The sequence below is a fragment of the Apis florea genome, unplaced genomic scaffold, assembly GCF_048593485.1.
Source record: "Apis florea isolate Af1SG1 unplaced genomic scaffold, ASM4859348v1 contig_3195_pilon, whole genome shotgun sequence".
NCBI classification, from domain to species: domain Eukaryota; kingdom Metazoa; phylum Arthropoda; class Insecta; order Hymenoptera; family Apidae; genus Apis; species Apis florea.
Window position 1 is genome coordinate 1 of NW_028256722.1, and position 20,892 is coordinate 20,892.

Genomic DNA, 20,892 nt, shown 5'->3' on the forward strand with positions numbered 1-20,892 from the left:
ACCCTTCTATCTATAAAAAAGTGAACGGCAGCAGAACGTGCCCCCCTCGAAACCAAGTGAGTTTTTATTCGAAACATTTTTTAATATCTCGAAAAATAAGCGAAATACATCGAAATATGTCGATCGATTGTGTGGATACTTCCGAAAAGTTTCAAGAATTTGACGTCAATTCCAAGAATTTTAGAGATAAACAGAACTAGACCCAAGTTCCAGGAATTTTAAAGATTCTGAGAACTCGACGTCATTTCCAAGAATTTCAGAGATTCCGAGAATTTGACGTCATTTCTAAGAATTGCCAAAATTATAGGAAATATTTCTCGAACTATCTCTTGTCATATTATGTTCTCCTAATACAAAATCGAATTTTTGGCCAAAATTTTTTTAGAATATATGTCGATAGAAGATAGGGTTTTTTAGTTTGTTTAAAAAATAATAAATTTTATAAAATTTTATATATTTTATACTTACCTCAAATTTTTACCATTTCTATACTTACGTATACTTGCCCCTGTCTATCTCTCTGTCTTTTTTTTTTGGTTTTCTATAATTTTTTTCAACAGTTTTCTTAATACTAAAGATTAGTTTGGTACTTACCTTTTTTACACTTACCTCTTAAAACAAATGTTGCTATCTTTCAATTTTAATTCTATGAAATTCTATGAAAATATTCTGAGTATCCCGTACAATTTTATGCCTGGAATATCTCGTTTGTTTTTTATAATGTTAAAAAATATGAAAATTGAATGGTTTCGACGAGGCTACTTTTGATGTTATCTAGTTTATCGTGAATAGACACATAAAGAATTTACGAAGAACAACTTTGCTTTTTTCAATAGTATCGTATGATTATTAATGCATATATCGATGTATCTTGGCATTCTCTAGAAGAAAGTAATAAGCCAATATATGTCAAAAATTTATTAATTTGGAAGATAATTTTATGTAATTAAATATCTACCAAACTAATAATTTTTAGCTATAAATAGCTTAGTAATTTCTTATAGAGAATAATAAATGCTGTATTTATTTCTGCATTAAAAAATATACGATTATATTTAAAAAAAGAAAGTTGTTCTTCATAAATTCTTTATAAATCCATTTATAAAGAAGATAAGTACATCATATTTCGCCCCTTCTGAAACCGATTAACAATTGTCTAAAACATTTTCTAACATTTTCAAAAACAAACGACATATTTCAATTAATAAAATTAAAGGGAAACTTTAAAATAGCCAATTTTTCTAAATTCTCTACAATTTTAAAATAATTATGACCTCTTGAAAAGTCACTGAAACAAAAGTATTTTGTTTATTTCACAAGAAAAAAAAATGGTAACATAATAAAGAATAAAACGTTAATTACCTCTTTTATGAAATAGCATTTTCAATCTTTCGAATCCAACAATCAATTTCAACTCCGCAATATCACTTTTGCAATAAAAATCTGTTTGCATTTGAAGATATTCCTCCATATTAATTTTAGTAGCTTCGATATTCGATTATCTTTCTCGAAAATCCCTGTCGAGGGACGAGGACGCTTTCCAACGATGGATGAATGTTCCTTTCCAAGATATTAAAAGGGATTGGCAGACAATTTTCGTTTCAACCTGAGAAATGCTAAGTTGCCAGGTTTCAATGCGGTTTCATTCATCATCGAGCAGGAAATTTAATCAATAGCCAAGTTCTAAGAAAAACAACTCGGTTGAAAAGCGAAACGGATAAGTCACGATGGAAGAGCAAATTATGCATATGGAATACCGGAGAGCAGAGGAAGAAAAAACCGTCCGTGCAATTGAATTAGAGGTTTAAATCGCGTGATTGTTAATATTATTTCGATAGATCAATGGAAAAGGAATTCTAATGGAATAAATGAAACAAGATTTTTGCTCGAGATATTGAAACGAAAGAATTTCGACGGAACGAGCTCGCGAAATTGATATCTCGAAGACTTGAAATATGAAATATGAGATTTCAAATTCGATAGAATTGGTACTATTGGTATATCGAAGAAATTTATCATCGTGTATCATATTCTCTTAAGTTATTGTTTAATTTTTGGATATATCGTTCGTATTCCTCGAATTTTTGTTGCGCTTCGTTGAATTTGAACTTGTAAATTTGTAATTTGATATTTTAAATTTGTTCGTGCATGGTATCAAAAGAAAATTTGCCTGCTTCGAGAATTCTGATTTTAATTAAAATTTGTGTACAAATTTTTTTAACAAATTGAATTCAATCTCTAAAGATTTTACTAGTTTATATTTTAAATATAATTTCATTCGAAAATATTTCGATATCTAAATTTTACAAAATAAAACAAAAATTAATTTCACATTTTACACAAAATTTAAAAACAAAAATTTTCGTTCATTTTAATAAAAAGAACTAATGAGATAAACTCACGTTACAAGATATATCCGATTATACTCTGTTCTTTTCCATTCTTCGACTGCTTCAAATTCCCTTCATGCAATCCTACAACCACACCAATCAAATATAAATCCATTTAAATTCCTTTAACCACGGAACCACATTCAAAACCACCACTCGATCATCATTCCCCCCCCCCCCCCATTAGAAAGAGAAAACTAAACCCAGAAAAGGTGGAAAAAAAGAAATCAAATTCCACCACTAACAAGAGAATACTACTGTTCGAACATTTAACTAAGGAACCAGACAAGATATACAAGAGATAGTACCAGAAACCAGATGATAGAGAGATGATCGAGTGTTTGGTAAACATTTCGTTCGAGGTAAATCGAAGAAAGGATCCGTGGAAAAAATGGATTTGGAGGGACGAACGAGTCGAGAGACAAAAGAGGTTTGGAACAGAGAAGGGAAACCAGGCTTCCATCTATGTTCGACGTGACGTTAATTAACCCTTAGCCGCGCGGGAGAATATCCTCTCCTCCTTTTCGACGAATTGAAGTAGAAAGGATGGGAGAATCGCGAGAAAAACGATCTCTATGCCTCTCGTTTACGAAAATATTCGCGTGAGACGTCGAAACAAAATGTCAAAGAAGTCAGAAAATCGATGTAAAAAGAATAATTGATGGATTCTAGGGATGATTTCAAGCAATTTTTTCCTTTGCAAGAATTTTCGTCTCGGTTTTGTTAACGAGTTATTAACGAGAAACACTGGCCAATTACAAATTATAAATATTTTGTCTGACGCTTCGATGGTATATATTCAGTGCTATTGAAGAAAATTTTTAGCCTTATTAACGAGTTGTTAAAGAGAAACACTAGCCAATCACAGAACGTGTGGATATGTTGCGATGTGACGATAGTGTTGGGTATGTGCCGCTCACGAGTCGTCAAGCTTGAACAAATAATTAATAATTGAAGCAATGTATCGGTAGTATATATTCAATGCTATTGAAGAAATTGTTTAGTCTTGTTAACGAATTATTAAAGAGAAACATTAGCCAATCACAGAACGTGTGGATGCGTTGCGATGTGACGATAGTGTTGGGTATGTACCGTTCACGAATCGTCGAGCTTGAACAAATAGTCGATACTCAATCGTTATCGAAAATTTTTTGCAAAGAAAGAAATTTGAAATCATTAATTAAATCTTATCGATTAATTTTTGGAATATTTTGTATATGCTGTGATTGTCAATTGCAATGCAATTAGGGCACGAAAAAATAAATTCAAGAATTCTAGAATTTAAAACATTTCTATTTCGAATAAAAAGTACTCAATTGTTCTTTGTGAAATATTACAGAATAATGAATAAATATGTGAAACTAATAACACAATTCTCTTTATATGTACAATCGGAATTTAACTTTATCCCTTGACATAGTTTGTTTTCTTACGATAGTTAGCGAAGGGTAACTGTGTTCCTGATACCTTGAAACTTCCCAATTTTTATTATTCCCGCGAACGTGCTCGCATTTCAGAATTCCTCGAGTTCTATGCACGTTGCACAATTGTGTGGATCTCAACGTGTCACTCTGTTCTGAACTGAAAGTTGGCAAGTTTTGAGATTCGACTGTATCAAAGAGATCGAAAATAAAACTTTCGTTTAAAGTGAAACAGATGAAATTTAAACCATGTGCGAAAGAATAATGAGTATTTTAATTCAATATGCTCTTGAAAATTCAAAAAAAAAAAAAGACTTGCAATTTTTCGATTGTAAATTAAATTGAATCGAAAAATAATTGAAAATCATAAATTACTTTTTTTTTAAATTTACATTTTCAATTACAGTTGATATATTAAAAGTGTAGAAGGAGCAATAAAAACAGGATTGCTCGTATCTTTATCCAACGATAAAATAAGTAATTTTCAATATTAAATCACGTCCAGCTTGAGAATATCTGTGAAAATTCAATATCCTTGTTCGAAAGTTTAATTCTCGATAGTTACGAGGGGGTTAGAACCGACTTTAGCTCCCTTCGAATATTTTTCCACGGCGATCATCCCTGTGAAGGGGTTGGAAAATGCGAATTTGTGGATGCAAGCAATTTCTGAACGCACCGATAATCCCTCCCGCGCCAAAAATTCAATTTCCACGCTACCTTCATTTTCTTAGAATAATCGGAATAGGAACGACGTTTGGAATTTCAAAATTTCCGAATATCCCGCTTCCCGATAATAATTCTTCGATTCCTATAGAAAAGTAGCGAATACGATTGCCAGTAAGTGTAGCTTTAAAAGTAAATTCAATTTTCTTCGCAAGTCGATTCTCCAAATTCACGAGAAAAAAAAGAATTCTAATTCAATTTTTAATTTCGTCAACGATATGTGAATAGATGAATAAGAAGAAACGCGAAATTTTAGAACATTAATGATTCCTCGAATCGATATAAAACAAAAGCCAAGAATTTATATCTCGATTATCGACGATGAATGAACGTCGATGAAAATATTCCTGAAGCGAGATATGTAAATGTTGCAAGGCAGAAAGAAGGAGTACAAGTCAATGATAATCGCACAAAGAAATCTCGTTTTTGAATCGAGTAAAATTTATTTTGAAACACAATATGAAAATTAAATTTCATTGCATCGCAATGATTTCTTGATGGAAAAAATACGTAATATAAAGAAATAAACTAAATAATTTTATCGATGAAAATAAAATTATATTTGTGTTTATTATTTTTGGACGAGATCGAAGAAATTTCGAAGGAACACGGAAAATACAAGGCTGTTGATGCAACAGTAACCCAGAATCGCCGGGGGATGCAGCTGGAATTTAATTTCCCTTTCCGCGTTAACTTCATTTCGTTGGAAGTTACCGGTCTCTAATTGCGTCATCTTTTCGATTCTTGCAACTTTTATCGTTTACCTTTTTATAAGCGTCGAAAAAAATCTTTCGACAATACAAAATTTTCGTAATTTTCCAAGTATATATACCGAATTTGATTTAATTTAGAAAAAAAGAATTTTAATATTTATATGAACGATTTCATATAATTATTCAATTATTCATACATACATTTGAAATTCATCGAGAGATAAAAATTATAATAACGAAAGGAATTGGTAATATTATCACGGATCGAATTAATTTGACGTGAGATTAATTTATGCATCCCCGATTACAAGAAGTCTACAAACACCTATAATGGTCGAATATTAACATGCAAATTGGATCATTTCTCAATCAGGAATTCCTTTTGGTCACGTAGATTTAAAAATTCATAAGAGCGATTTAATTCGTCCTAGTTCTCGTATATGTAAATAGGACGGTATACTTTTTAATACAAATGTCTATACGTTAAAAAAAAAAAGGAAAAACGCCTGAGTATATCTTCTATCGTGTAAATTAATTATTTAACATAGACGAGATATTTTCAACGGATATTTCAAACATTAAAATTTATATTTTTATTAAATCATTATGACGTATATAAAATCTTACGTGTTATGATTAAATATTAAAAAATCTGTTTACTCAATATTTAATGAATTATATAATTTTTCCATCTGACCTTATTGAAATTTATGAAACTACTAGTATCTAGTTTCTTTGAATTGTAACGATTTGTCCGCTGTAATACTCCTTTTTATTTCTATCCTTTTCAATTATTCAAATTTTGCCATATCTATAAAAAATTTGTCCAATTAATGTTAAGAATATACGCACACGTCAAGAAAAACTCCCTCATCCGTAAAAATCCATCTCTACCAATGTTATACCCAAAAAATAAGTTTCTTTCGAACGAATTTCTTCCAGACAATTGACCTTAATCCAGCATTTCTCTGGCCGCTCGAACATATCCATCTCCCAAGCTTACGAAAGAATCGCATTTTTCAAAGAGGGAGTTCTCAGAATCTTTATCGATGTACAAGAGCGTCCGTCGTAACGCCGTTAGGGCAAAATTATCTCCGTCGAAAATCAACAAGTGCGCCATCTCGAAATAAAATACGAAATAAAATACAATGGAATCTCAATTGCTGGAAATATCTTAAAATAACCGAAACGTTCTATTAACAAAATATCTTATTATCCGAACTGATACAATATTTGCAACAATGAACGCAAACAGATTTTTGTATTTTATTACGACAACAAATGGAAATGAAAATTAAATATTCATCGTTATGATCAATCGCGTATATATAAAATATTTTAAAAATCTTAACTGGATCTTAAGTGAGGATTGGTGAGATGATTTCAAACAACTTTTTCCTTTGCAAAAATTCTCGTCTCGCCTCTGTTGACGAGTTATTCGCGAAAAACATTGGCTAATCAAAGAGCGTCATGACTACGGTAGCGATGGGTATGAACCGTCGACCGTTTCGAACAAATAACCTTTTTTTCTTAATAATTTTTTCAAATTCAACAAATACGTAGCATGAATTAATTATAAAACTGTCATATCGTATATTTTTTTTCAAGAAATTTGTTCGTTCTATCCTCTTGAAAATTGAACATGGATTTTCCTTCGATCTCTGTATTTGGATATTTTTAAGAGTAATTGTGCACGCATTTGGCGTTACAATTACAGTTTATAACGTCGCTCGATTAACAGAATAATCGAAGCAGAATAATCGATCCGCTTCAAATCTTCGAAAACGCATTCGAACTCGAATGGTCGAGCAATTATGCGAAAATTGTCCTCGAATCTTTCCATCCGACACAGGGCAGAGCTAATTGCGCTGGATTGCCAATTATGGCAATTTCAAGGTAGTCGTTTCACCACGACAACGAGAACGACTGAGATTTCCCTTCGAGGGAATCGCGGCAGGGATGAATTTCGAAGGGGAAGGGAAAGCTTGGTAAATTGTCACTCGCTTAATGCTCACCAGGGTACGCTCTGATTGCGAATCTCAGTTAACAGGAGTTGGTTAATGCAACTATGCTGCATTAACATTGGCAATGAGAATCCCAGGTGCGCCTAAATGGCTTTGGAAACGCGTACAAGTGGATGAATTGATTCGGATTAGGCGTAGAATGATTTTTTGACACCTAAGATTGAGCTCACACAGAAAGAAAATTTGAGTGAAAACCGATGCATGAAATTTATCTTCATTGTATTAATTTTCGTTTTATTTTACGTAAAACAAGATATACAAATTTTTGGAGAAATAAATTTTTGTTAATGATATCATTTTAAGAATTTTGAAACAAATTTGAAAAAGTGTTGAATATATATGTGTTTGAAATGATTTGTATATAAATTGTGAGAAAAAAAATGAAAGTGTGTAAGAAAAAGTACATTCAAGTGGAACAATCAATTTTGAAATTTCTTTCCCACTTAACCCTTTCAACAAGATTGTCAGTTATAACAGACACCTGTCAAGCACACTAATCCCTATCAACAATACCTGATAGTTTAGAATAGTTGGACATATCAATTCAGCAAACTGGTCGTTGCTGCGTTGACATTTCTATTTAAGAGTCTCTCATAACATCAAAAACATTCAATTTTTTGAAAAAAACAACTTCTATAAAAATTTCGCGAATGAATTTGAAAAAAGATTTTTTTAAATAGAAATTCACGAAAATGTTGAATCGATCTTCTTGTTAAAAAAAATATATATATTAAACTCGATTTATCAAGGAAATTGTAAAATTGTTTAAAAATCGCAGTATACGATTTAATCTTTCCGTCGACTGTTCGTTGCTCGAGTTTGAATCACTTGTCCCCCGCGCAAGTGATTTATTACACGATTGGACAACTATAAATTTCTAGAGTAAAAGATAATCGTCGATTTCAGTCTTCTTTAAGCTTGGCGAGAAATACTTAATCTCTCTCTTGAATCAGAATTCAATTAGAGGATAAATATAAGAAAGAGAGAAAGTATGGAGGGAAAGAAATGTTTAATTGGAGAAGAGTATTATCGGTATTTGGAGTAATGGATTTTGGAGAAGAACGTTCCTTTAATTTCTTAATACGGTTATATTTCTCTGATCACTTGATTGAATTATATTTCAAACGAGGATTAAAAATTCTATTAAAGCATATTGGTTTTAAATATTAATTTTTCTTAAAATACTTTTCTACTTTTCGATAACACAATTTTTTCTTCTTCCTTTTCTTCTTCTTCTTCTTTTTTTATTTTCATGTTAATAAATATATAAACCAAATATAATCTGCTGATCACAGAGACACGAGGGTTCCATATCGATACATATATCGCAAAAGTGTCAAATACTCCGTTTCACTGCGAAATGAAAGGGATGTTAAGCTGAAAGAGAAGTAGCGAACAAGGTATCGATTTTCGAAATTAACGTAGCTTGTTACAACAGTGGTATCGAATTTTCTCCGTATCGGAGAAAGAAAAGAAACGAGATAGTGGAAGTCGTTGAATAGTTTTCACGGAAAAACCGATCCTCCTCTTTTCTCGGCTTGAAACAAGATAAGTGGATCACCTAACTAGAGAAAAAAAAAAAAAAAAAAAAAAAAAACAAATCGTTATATTCACGCGAAAGAAATTTCGATTTTCCATATATAAAAAAAAAACTTGAGAATAAACTAAAAATTTTATTTATATCTAAACCCGCTCAAGAAACAGAGGGAAACGCGCCATTGAAATCCTTTTTTGTTTTATCTCGATATCTCAATCCGTTGCCGAGATATAAAGGCTCAAAGTTTGCACAGTAACTTTAAGACAGCGCGGTGATTATGAACGGGCACGCGATCCACTGACCTACATTTTTTTCCTGGAAACACGCGTATTACACGAATTCCAAGAATCGCGTCTGTCGCTTGTCTGCAATTCGGGGTAGGTCAGTGAGACGAGGTGCGAACGAGAGGTGCTAGTAAACAATAAGGATGGAGATAATAAACGATTAGAAATTATCTTTTCTTTACACGACGATATCTCGGGAACCGGAAGTCGTATCGAGATAAACAAAAGTGCGTTTTAAAGGGGAAGGTTCAGCGATTCTAACGATCGTTCACTTGTCGACCGGAAGTAACTATTTTCGGAGTTACAGCTGTTCAAAATTCGTCTAATTTTAATAGGGTTTAATAGGATTTGAGCGTATGATTAAAAATTATCTTTTCTTTACACGATGGTATCTCGGGAACCGGAAGTCGTATCGAGATAAACAAAAGTGCGTTTTAAAGGGGAAGCTTCAGCGGTTCTAACGATCGTTCATTCGTCGACCGGAAGTAACTATTTTCGGAGTTACAGCTGTTCAAAATTCGCCTAATTTTAATAGAGTTTAATAGGATTTGAGCGAATGATTAAAAATTATCTTTTCTTTACACGATGGTATCTCGGGAACCGGAAGTCGTATCGAGATAAACAAAAGTGCGTTTTAAAGGGGAAGATTCCGCGGTTTTAACGATCGTTCACTCGTCGACCGGAAATCATTATCTTCGAAGTTATAGAGGTTCAAAGATTTTCTAATTTTAATCGCCTTTTTTAAAATTACATGATCGAATTCAGAGATACTTTTGCCGATTTTTCGACTCGAGAATAATTAAAAAAATCCAAGAAGATAAAACCAGAAACGATTATCTCGAAATCAGTGTGAACTCTCTAGACAAACGAAAAACGCGTGACAAAAGGGAAAGAGTTACAACACGAATAAGAATTTTCAAAGAGCAAGACGATTCGATATTGGCCAACACAATCAAAGAATTGTTCGCGAGTAAATAGAAGATTATGTATGGATATTACGTTCTGTGCGCGTCAATCAGAGCGTCGAGTACGATCAAAGCTGGACGAGGATAAGCCGAGCTTAAACTCGAGTCACTTCCAGATGCACTTGGGGCATGGAGTGTTCGCGTCTCGAACCGAGAATATCGAGAAAGAGAGAGAGAGAGAGAGAGAGAGTAGTATCGAGTATAGAATGTCTGACAGATTGTTGGCATTCACTCTCGCAAAATTTTTCTTTGATAAGATTCCTCGTGGTATAATCTTCGCGTGATTTACTCGTTATAATGGAAATATGATACGAGAACAGAATTAGATGATGTTATATGACTTGATTTTGAAAATGTACTATATGAGACTTCGATATATGATCGGTTTAAAATTGAGTATTATAAATGTATATTTTTATCTGGATATTTTTCATATCTTTTTGATTGCTTTTTTTAATTATTCCATGATTTGATTTATGAAATTTATGGAATTCTATCTGGAGTTTTAATTTAATGAGATGTTTCAAGAATAATTTTTTACTCTACTTTTATATTTTTCTCTAAATAGTAGAAATAGAGAAAGCATTACTGTTCATAGAAAAATTTAATTTAATTTTATGAAATAATATTTTTATTTACTTATCTAAAACGATATTTTATTTATATTAAAAATATCTGCAATAAATTACTTCTTTCGTCAAATTTCACTTATAGAGGGTTAATAAATATTGGTTGCATACAGACACATTTCTTTTTTACAATTTTTGCGTTTTACACGCACAGAGAATCGGGAGAGGAGGCCAAATAAGTAATTTGTTTTCATTTATTAGGCTACTTTTTTATATTACCCCATATTTCTCACCGTAATATCATAACTGAACTAATAATCTCGTAGAAATCACTTTTCTCTCGGAGAGAAAAATACGTGTGAATTGGTGGAACGTACGTTACAAATATTTTCTTCTTAATTCACTTAATTCGGCTTAGTTTTGAAAAAAAAAATTCCATCCGCATTTACATAAATTCACAATGATTCACAACTAGTTATTTTAATATATTCTTCAGAAGAATTCTCAACCCAAGGTACATTACTGAAGATATTCTTCCGAATGGATTAACAACATGGAACGATTATGACTATTTTTCAAGAGAATGTGCCAAGATCAATAATTTCCACATCCTTCCTCGCTCCATTATTCATGAGATTGCCATCGAGATTGAATCAAAGAAATAAACTTTATGGAATTCAATATTCCATAAAGATTTATCACCAAAAATTTTTTTCACATCCAGAAAATATTTATACAAATAACAATCATTATTTTTAAATTTACAATAGACAAACGAATGAATCAGAATTTTAAAATAAAGATCCTAATAATCCCTGTATCCTGTATATTTCGAAACTTCGAAAAATCTAATCTAAAATGGAAAATAATCCTTATATCTGTATATAAATTTACAAAAAAAAAAAAACCAAAAACCAAAAACTTAATAAACTTTCAAAAAAAAAAAAAAACTACTGCAAACTCCTCTTAAATTTTCATCCTAACTGATCCCAAAAATTTTATTAAACACCTTCGATCCAAATAACAAACAACGATAAATAACAAAAAATCGATAATCATTAAACAATATTTCCATTTCTCTTCCCCTCTCTGTCAATCGCAATATTGCCCACACAAAAGATCGTATCCGTATCGAGAAGTGACGTTCATCGATTTTCACGACAACGGCGAATCGCGACACACACGTGCGACTGCGCGATTATTATGATCTCGTTGCGCGCCCTCCGTGATCCCCCTCCCCTTATTTATACGAGCCACGATTAACCACGCGTGTTTAACCAATCGCGAGTTTGATCCCACCACCACCGCGTCAACCAAATGTTATTTACCTTGTGGAAACGTTTTATGTGCTAATTAAGTCGAATTGCTCTTCTATTTTTATTACGAGGTTGCATTTAATTTATTTTAAAAAAATTGGATAATTTAAAATTCGTCGTCGTCGTGAAATTCGTAAACATCGAATCGATTCACTTCGTTCAGTTTTGGCGAATTCTTTATCTTATCATTTTTATCATTGCAAACTGTTGTTCGGTTTTTTTTCCAGAGAGTAAATTTATTTATTTTATTATTATTATTCGAGAATTGATCGGTTTTATCATAAGTAATTAAATAACAAAAGTAAGTTTGATGGAATGAAATAAAATATTGTTGAATTGTATATGAAGTTTTATCAAAGCTTATATTACGATTTGAATATTATAAAGTGATATATTTATTTTTCTATCGATTACCTCCGATCGTTACAAAATAAATTCTTTTCGGGGCAAGTGGATCCGTATCTCAAATAAAATATTTAGAACACGAGAGGGATTTTATCCCTATTTGCCTGAATTCTCGTTATCGTTCTTTTTATACAAATGCGCGAAATAAAAACTTTTTCTTTTTTCTTTTTTTTTTATACACAATATACACGGCTCCGTGCATCCCTTTCTCTCTCGTTCAGACCTCATTTACGAAATTCTCAAGCACGAAAAAAAAAAAAAATAAAATAAAATAAAATAAAAATTTACGAATGAAACGAACTGCTCCACGTGTGCAAATATACACTCTTATTTTTATGCAAAGCTTCATTGTTCAAAACAATGAATATTACATAAAATTAAAATAATTATATTCCTTTCCATGCGTATATACGTTACTTCTCCTTTAACGTAAAATACAAAAAAAAAAAAAAAAAATCATCTTAAAATCCTGAAAATAAAAATTAATCCAAACGCTCGTTAAATTATTCCAATCACGTGCAACGAAACATTCCCACGAATATTATCAATAACATATTTTCAATTTTCAATGTTTCGCTTATCATAACATATCGTCCTTTCGACGATGATTTATCTTCTTAAAAATTATCCATTTTTCTCAGATCAATATAACTCTTATAAAATTGAAACTTCATCTATTTGTCCTGTAAAATATTCACCCCTTTGTAATCTCTATTCTCCGTTATCACTGTATGCTCGATTACTGGCAACCAATGCATCAAAGGCATCGGCTTTGGAGGAACGACAATGACAGATACACGCTCTGATCGATCGCATTTACGCGTAAACTTAAATTCGACGGGAGAAAATGTCCATTATCGAAGGACGAATCAATTTATCATTTAAACATTTTCCAACGCACTCTCGTAAAAATTTGATCCAAATTTTGGATATTCGAATAATCAAATCACTCTCACATTTCATTGAATTACTTTCGTACAGATATTCGTCCACAATAGGATTATCATCCACAATAGGAGTGCGAGGAATCATTTTCAATCCGCCGTTTTTAACCCTTTGCACTCAGGCGAATTCAACAACTTCAAACGATTTCCCATTCGTGAATTTCTAACTTAAAATGATTTCACGCATAAATTAACGCATAAAACTTTTATATTTTAATATCTTACGTACCTTTACGTATAAAGAAATTTGTCGAATATTAAAGTCTATATTGTTGTTTTGTGCGATATTTTAATAATGATGTAATTATCAAGATGCATCTTCGACTTGGTCAGGGCACGTGTCATAATAAAATGTCGTTTGATATAATAAAATTGTCTTTCATCTTTCTTATTTTATCGAGAACAAATCTTAGAATAACGTGCTCTCTCGCGTTCACTGTCTATTATTCTTATTTTTCATCCTCTTATACCACATCTCTATTTTCCCTCTCTCTAACGAACAGAAATAATTTCGTTATTCAATAACGAAAAATCAAATTCATGCTTATAAAACCCCAAAAACTTTAAAAATAATATTTCTAATGTTTGCCACTCGACTGTCAAACTCGAACTAACGCCGAAAATTCAATCACAATCTAATTTGAAATAAAAAAAAAATCTAACCATTTGATAGTATATTATTCTACACTTTTATAAGATTATACGTAAAGAGTTTAGGAATCTATTCACGATATTTAAAAAAAAAAAAACCAAACATAAATAAATATTGTCGCCGTTCGAATCGTCGATCTAAGTGGTGCCGTTCGAGCGCAAAGGGTTAATCAAAAATTGGCCAATTATTTTCAAATTCAGTGGCCCAAATGATAAATTATTTGGATCGTCGTGAATTGATTATTATACGAGAGCGGTTCGACGAAACCGAATTTTCGTTTCCGTGGTTAACCCTTTAACAGCGGTGTTAAAATATTCGTTGAATTGATTAACAGAGTTTGACTCTACTGGATGATCGAAGTAGCGTAGATTCATTCTTATTTAAATCTCTACCATACAGATATTCGCGCAACGTTTCATTATGCAATTTTCCGACTAAAAATTAATCTAAAGCCTCTTTGCGCCACGAGAACAAGACATCTCGCGCTGCAATATCGTTCCTCTCGTGCTGTACAACACGAGTGTACAACACAAATTTGAACTAAAAAAACGCAGAATATTTTTATCGAAGAATTTTATCGAGACGAGCGAGATTTAATCAAACACTGCATACAAAAATACTGGATAAAAATACACGATTATTTCTCGATTGTTTCCACGCACGACAAATTATCTCACGACGACGCCAAAGGCGACGCGAGACTAAATATCCTTCGACATTCGAAATAAGAATCGAATTAAAATCGACTTTCGTCGTGGTAAACAAAGTCGTGCGAAATTGCGTATCGATATTTTACCGCGAAATATCTCCTCTTTGATTGCAAAATTAGATAATAACAATTAATATTACGATTAATATTATTTAAATTTGATCAATCTTCTTTAGAATGATTAAATTCATTTCCACCATTAAAACATTCTCATGTGGAAATTCCATTATTAATTAAAAATCAAAATTTAAAATCAATCCTTTTAAAATTTCAATATGGCAGAATAGTGCGTTGAATTTAATCTTCAATTATAAAGTTTCAAAACTTTCATTGAAATTAATCAATTTAAATAGATAAATTTATTAATATTTCTACACGATTTATATTTATATTTCAAACTCATTTTATGCTGATAATTTAATTTCTTTTCACAATATAATAATTATTATTATAATTTCAACTTTAATTTCAATTTATATTATTTTAGATTATTATAAAAATTATAAAATTATTTGATCCACGATTATTCCTCCACGCACGAAATTGTCTCACGATATCAACGACGTCAAAGGTGACGCGAGACTAAATATCCTTCGAAATAAGAATCGAATTAACACAGTAAACAAAGAGAAAACGCGTATCGATCTCCTCTTTGATTGCAAAACCAGATAACTCGAAGATAACCTCGTCCAAAAAAATCGCGAATTAAATTTTTTCCACTCTTCTTTTCTTTCGACCAAACCACAATCACGCCCCTTTTTTAAAACAAAACGTAAAACCATTTCATTTCATTCTCCATCGAAAATTCACGACAACCACGCCATTCGTTTCTTTTATTTTTTTGTTTTTTATTAAAAAAAAGATGCACAGGTTGTTGGCAAGTCGTTCGTTCCCCGTGTAAGTTTACTCATTTCGGGAGGAAACCGCGTTACAAGGCGGAGCTGTTGGTTGCTCGAACGAGAAGCGGTTGCAGGGGAAAACTGGGAATTGTAATAATTTATCAAGTCGAGACAGTGACGCGAATGGGCTCGTATATAGTCGTTAAACTATTCGTTGGCGAGAAGCAAGTTTTAAGAGGCGAGGAGAAGAAGATGAAGAGAAATAAACTGGGGCGGAGAAACCGGTTTGAATAATTCAGAGAGAGAGAGAGAGAGAGGGAGAAGGTTAGAGAAGATGTGCAAAATGTATAACGAGCTTAATGAACGGGACGTCTATGGGAATTGGCTTTGGCGAGAATTCGAGGAAATTTCGTTTTACCACGGCGCTTTACGTTAAATCTCTCTTTCTACTGTTCTTTTATTTATTTATTTATTTTTTATCGCTATTAAATAGAATAACGAGTTTTTTGAATAATATTTGTCACGTTTGAGATTAGAAAATTTAGGGAGGGGATGGATGGAATATCGATGGGTATTAAGTTGTTATTTGCAAGAGGGAAGAGATGGATGGAAAATTTAAGAGAGATTTCAGAGAAGCTAAAACGATTAATTCTTCGAGTTTACAATCGATTCGTTTTAACGGATGAAGCCGAGATAAAACTTTCACTCTATCCCTCTATGTATCTCTGTATTTCATAAATTCACTTTCATTAATTTACCACTTTTCCACGTTTATCTTATCGTTTCATCGTTGTATTGCTAACAACTATTACTTCTCACTGTCAGTTTCCAGTTGAAAGTTTTTAAAAAAAAAAAAAGGAAACTGTAATCAATCACAAATCCTTATCTCTCATAAACGAGCAAATTCCATTTATAAAGAATTATGAAAAAAAAAGGGGAGGAGGGGAGAAAATATGGAAGAATAAAAATGATACAGCGGAAAGAGAACAGTGTTTAATTTACAAACAAAAATTTTCATAAATTAATTCCAGCTAATGGAGCTCGCAATTTCCACGTCCGTCGTAGACGTAATTTCAACGTTTCATCGCGTTTGTCACGAAGCGTTGTAAAACCGAGCACCGCGATGCAGGAATATGACAGCCGACATCGAGAGTTGATGAGTCAAAAAAGAAAGCCTAAACGCGGAAAGTTCATCCTTTTTTGCGATAAGCGACTTGAGAAACACACCTGTGTTTATTTTCATCAGATATCATCCTTCCATTTGAAATGAGAATAATTAAGAAAAATGAATTTATTCGAATATTCGAAAATAAGTTATAAGTAATAGGTTTAATTTAATATCGAAACAAATTAAAGAAATTTTTTTTATTTCAAAGGAAATGTGGATAGATGTGAAATTGTTACGTATTTTGAGAAATAAAAATTGTTCTCGAGAATTTTCGATTATGTATTAAACACAATTTTTCTTGTCAATCAATTGAAGTAATAATAAGAACGAAACGAGGAGGCGTTTAACGAGCAAGTTTGACAAGTTTTGTTGAAATTCTTGAATTTTTGGTATCTTTATTCGAGTGAAAAAAAATTGTATTTCTCGCGTGAAACGTAACGAGGAGGCGAGATCAAATCGTTTGTGAAAATTGATAGCTTTCGTTGGATTGTTTGAGAGTAAAAACGAAAAAATGCAGCAACAGGATATTCGAACAAGGCTATAGATTTTGTTCCTTTGTAACAAGGAAACGTTACACCATCTTTGTGAAAAACTTTTGGTGTTGCAGATTATAAGTATCACTACAAAGGAAAGGAAAATAAACGATTTCTTTCTTTCGTGGTATTAAAAATTCAAAACAAGATGTGCTTCTATAAACTATTTCCCAATTTTAAGAGTGAAAAATATTCTGTGCACTAATCTTTGTTTCCATATAAAATTCAATTCACATTTAAAGATGACAAATTGTGACAAACAAAAATAAGAAAGATGTAACAATGATAACAAAAAATTAAAATAAAGAAAATTAAGATGATAAATAAAAATAATGGAATAAACAAAAATAACATAAAAGATCGTGATAATTTACAACAACAAAAAAATTAATTCCTTCCTTGATTAATATTTTTACGAGACATCATTAATCTTCGATAAGAGACCGACACTAATTAATTAAATCCTATTGATATTCCTGCCTCAAGGCAAACACGAAAATTCCTTCAGATTCGATTCACCAGTGTCTTCATCTTCGACTAATTATACCTCTCAAATGAGATTGATCAGAGAGACGGCCAATTTTTCCGCGAGATAATATTCATTATGCAAATCTCGGTAACGAGACCATAATTCTATTTATTTTTCGAGCAACCATGATGATAGACCAAAGAAAATTGAAGAAGTTGGAATATAATAACAATCTAATGAACATGATTGTTAATATTCTCGCAACGAAGCAATGACGATGGTATAAAAATTATTTTCCTTTTGATACATCTTTGGAATTATAAAATATCGATGTACGTAAAAATATTGGAAACGATAAGAAATCGTGTTCAATCAAAAATTTATAGATTAAATGGTAAATTTGAAATTTATCAAGAATGAAATTTATTTCAAGATCTTTAACGTAGCAGTGTTCACGATTTATTTAAAAGTGCTATGCTATACGTTTGAATTAAAGAAAAAAAAAAAATTATTAAGTTATCTTTCGCAAGAAAGTGCCAACAAAAGTAGAACATTATTTTGTTTCGATAAGAGCTTCGAGCTTGTTGTAATATTATTATTCTCGAATTAAAAACTTCCTTTCGACTTTTCGTCTCGTATTACAAACCACTTTTTCTTTTGCTCAACCAAGTTAAAGCAACCTCGAATATCGAATTAAAAGAAGCAATGGATAATAAGTTTTAACGAGTTGTGTGATAAAAAATTGTAAAGAAAAAAAAAAAAAAAAAAAAACGTAACTCACGTGGAAGAAATGTAGAAACTTTGCTTGTTGCACTTTGCCCACTTACCTGAAACAGAAGGAAAATTTATGTAGTTAAAAATATCTTTTAATACCTAAAAAAAAAAAAAAATATACAATTTTTCAATTCGATTAGAAAAATCCAAATCGATTCAGAATTTTACACGAATCTACGTCGAAGAGAAACACGAACATTATTTTGCACGATTGCAAAAATCGAACGATCCAAAATCGATTCAAAATTTTACACGAATCTACATCGAAGAGAACATTATTTTGTAAAATGAAGAGAAAGAATGTCAGCGCAAAAAAGAAACGTCGTTTTCTCACGCAAACGTTCAAGGAAACTTTTCACGTGAAAAAAAGAGGCAGAGAATCGTTCGCCATTTAAAAAATTTGAATATCGTGATCTCATCTCGTTGCGTCTCGCCTTTTTGTCGCGTTTATGAAACGATGTGAAGCGGAGATTAAGAGGAGACGGGGATTATGAAAACGGATTAGAGATATATTTTCTCGCTTCGTGATGATATTGTAAAATAATATCTTCTGGGTGTATAAATTACATCTCCTGCACCCTGGCGGCAGTTAACTGAGATATTTAATACACAGAGAAAAGAGTGTGGAGCACATCCGTAATTACACTTGATATTTTAATATCTCAAACTCGTTTTTTCTTCGTCCCGATACGTAAATGTAACAATACTTGCGCCTCGTAAATTCTATTATGTTATTAAATTATAATGGTTGAAAATAAATAATTATTTATCGTGTATTAATGGAAAATAGATATCAACAGACAAATCATTATTCAAACATTCAAAAGATCTATATTAAGTACTTATTGTTACAATTATATGAATCCATTTATTGGCACACTTAATATATTATCTTCTTTGATTATCCCCTAATATAGAAAAAATACGATACGCTTCGTAAATTCCATTATGTCATTAATAATGGTTGAAAATAAATAATTATTAATCGTGTATTAAGAGATATCAACACCAGACAAATCATTATTCAAAAGATCTATATTAAATATACGTACTTGTTGTTACAATTGTATGAACTCATTTATTGGCACACTTAATATATTATCTCTTTCGATTATCCCCTATATAAAAAAAATAAAAAAAAATATATTAAAACACAAATTCACCTCTGTCAAACAAAAATTGAACTGTCTCTGTATTTCTCTTTAAATTCTCGTACTACTCTTCTTTTTTTTTTTTTTTTTTTTTGATCATCCTCTAATATAAAAAAAAAAAAAAGAAAATTTCACAAGTTTTTCAAAATTTATGTACCATATTTCACGTAAAAATTTCCTAAAAGGATTCGTCTGATATTTTATTTACAATTACTCTCAGATACACACACACACACTCTGGGTGAAAACGGGTGTCTCCTATTTCCACCCTCTCCGCTTCATTCGAAATAGGTTAAAAAAAATCTGTAAGCGGGTCGAAAGGGGAAAACTATCATTTTCCTTTGTTCGTAAATTGTCGAACGAGCCCACGAGATCTTCCCTGGGGCCGATTCATTGTCACCAAGTACAGACATGGAAACTGCATTACGTGGGGGCGGCTTTTCACGGAATAACGTGAATTTAAACGAGCGCAGCCACCCAAAAATATCTATGTGTCCCACGGATTTTCCAACGACATAGAGAATCGTTTACCAGTGTTGCGTACATCAAAATCTACGGGAATGAAAAAAAAAAAGAAAGAAAAGAAAGAAATTGATGATTGAATGGAAGAAGAGGATTTATTTCAATTAAAGAGAAGCGTTTTCTTTTCGAGCATTCAAATTTCTCTTTGAAAATATTGTCTCTTTCGTTTTTGATCCTATTTCAGTTTCCTGTTCATCGTATTTATATTTCTTCTATCGTATCGAATTAAAAATAGTAAGAATTTGAAACACGGTATCGTAATAAGCTTGAATTTATTTCGTCTGAGTCGAAGTAAAATCGATCGAAAAATTATTCGAGATTGATATCCTGATACCCTTTGTTAAATGTCTTTTAATAAAGATATTTAAAAGTTAAGATTTGTACTACAAATTTAAATACTACGATATGATACAACAATATGAAATTCGTATAATAATAAAACTTGTATATCGAAATTCAAACGACAATGACAGAACGAGAAAGAAGAAAGAAACGAGAAAACAATTAGAAAGTGGAAGAAACAAGAAAGAAGGAAGGAAGGGGAATGCAATCAAAATTCTATTATCAAAAGGAAGGATTGAAACATAGAATTTTTTTTTTCTCCAACAACTAACCCCTATAATTTCCTTTCTTTTCGAACGACTTCGTTCCAGTTCCTGGACGGACGGAAGATTAAAAAATTGCGCGGCTCACGGGCTCGCAATAACTGAAGAACGCCTTAAGCCGCGCAAAATAAAGTTTCATTATTCTAAGAATTAGACTCATAAACGTGTCTACTGGATCT

The 20,892-nt window shown here is 31.7% G+C and overlaps 1 protein-coding gene across 2 annotated transcripts in view; it reads right to left on the reverse strand.

Moving 5' to 3' along the window:
- Positions 1-1,634: 1,634 nt before the first annotated feature.
- Positions 1,635-20,892, reverse strand: part of LOC100870006 (Regulatory particle non-ATPase 2) — a 46,679-nt gene continuing 27,421 nt past the window's right edge. The window contains exon 11 of one of the 2 annotated variants that reach the window (XM_086910694.1): positions 1,635-1,683. In XM_086910694.1, coding sequence (XP_086766820.1) covers positions 1,650-1,683 — 34 coding nt within the window. In that variant the 3' untranslated portion in view covers positions 1,635-1,649. Of the gene's footprint in view, positions 1,684-2,449; positions 2,475-20,892 lie in introns of those variants that run through there. The other variant, XM_086910695.1, reaches the window with a different exon arrangement.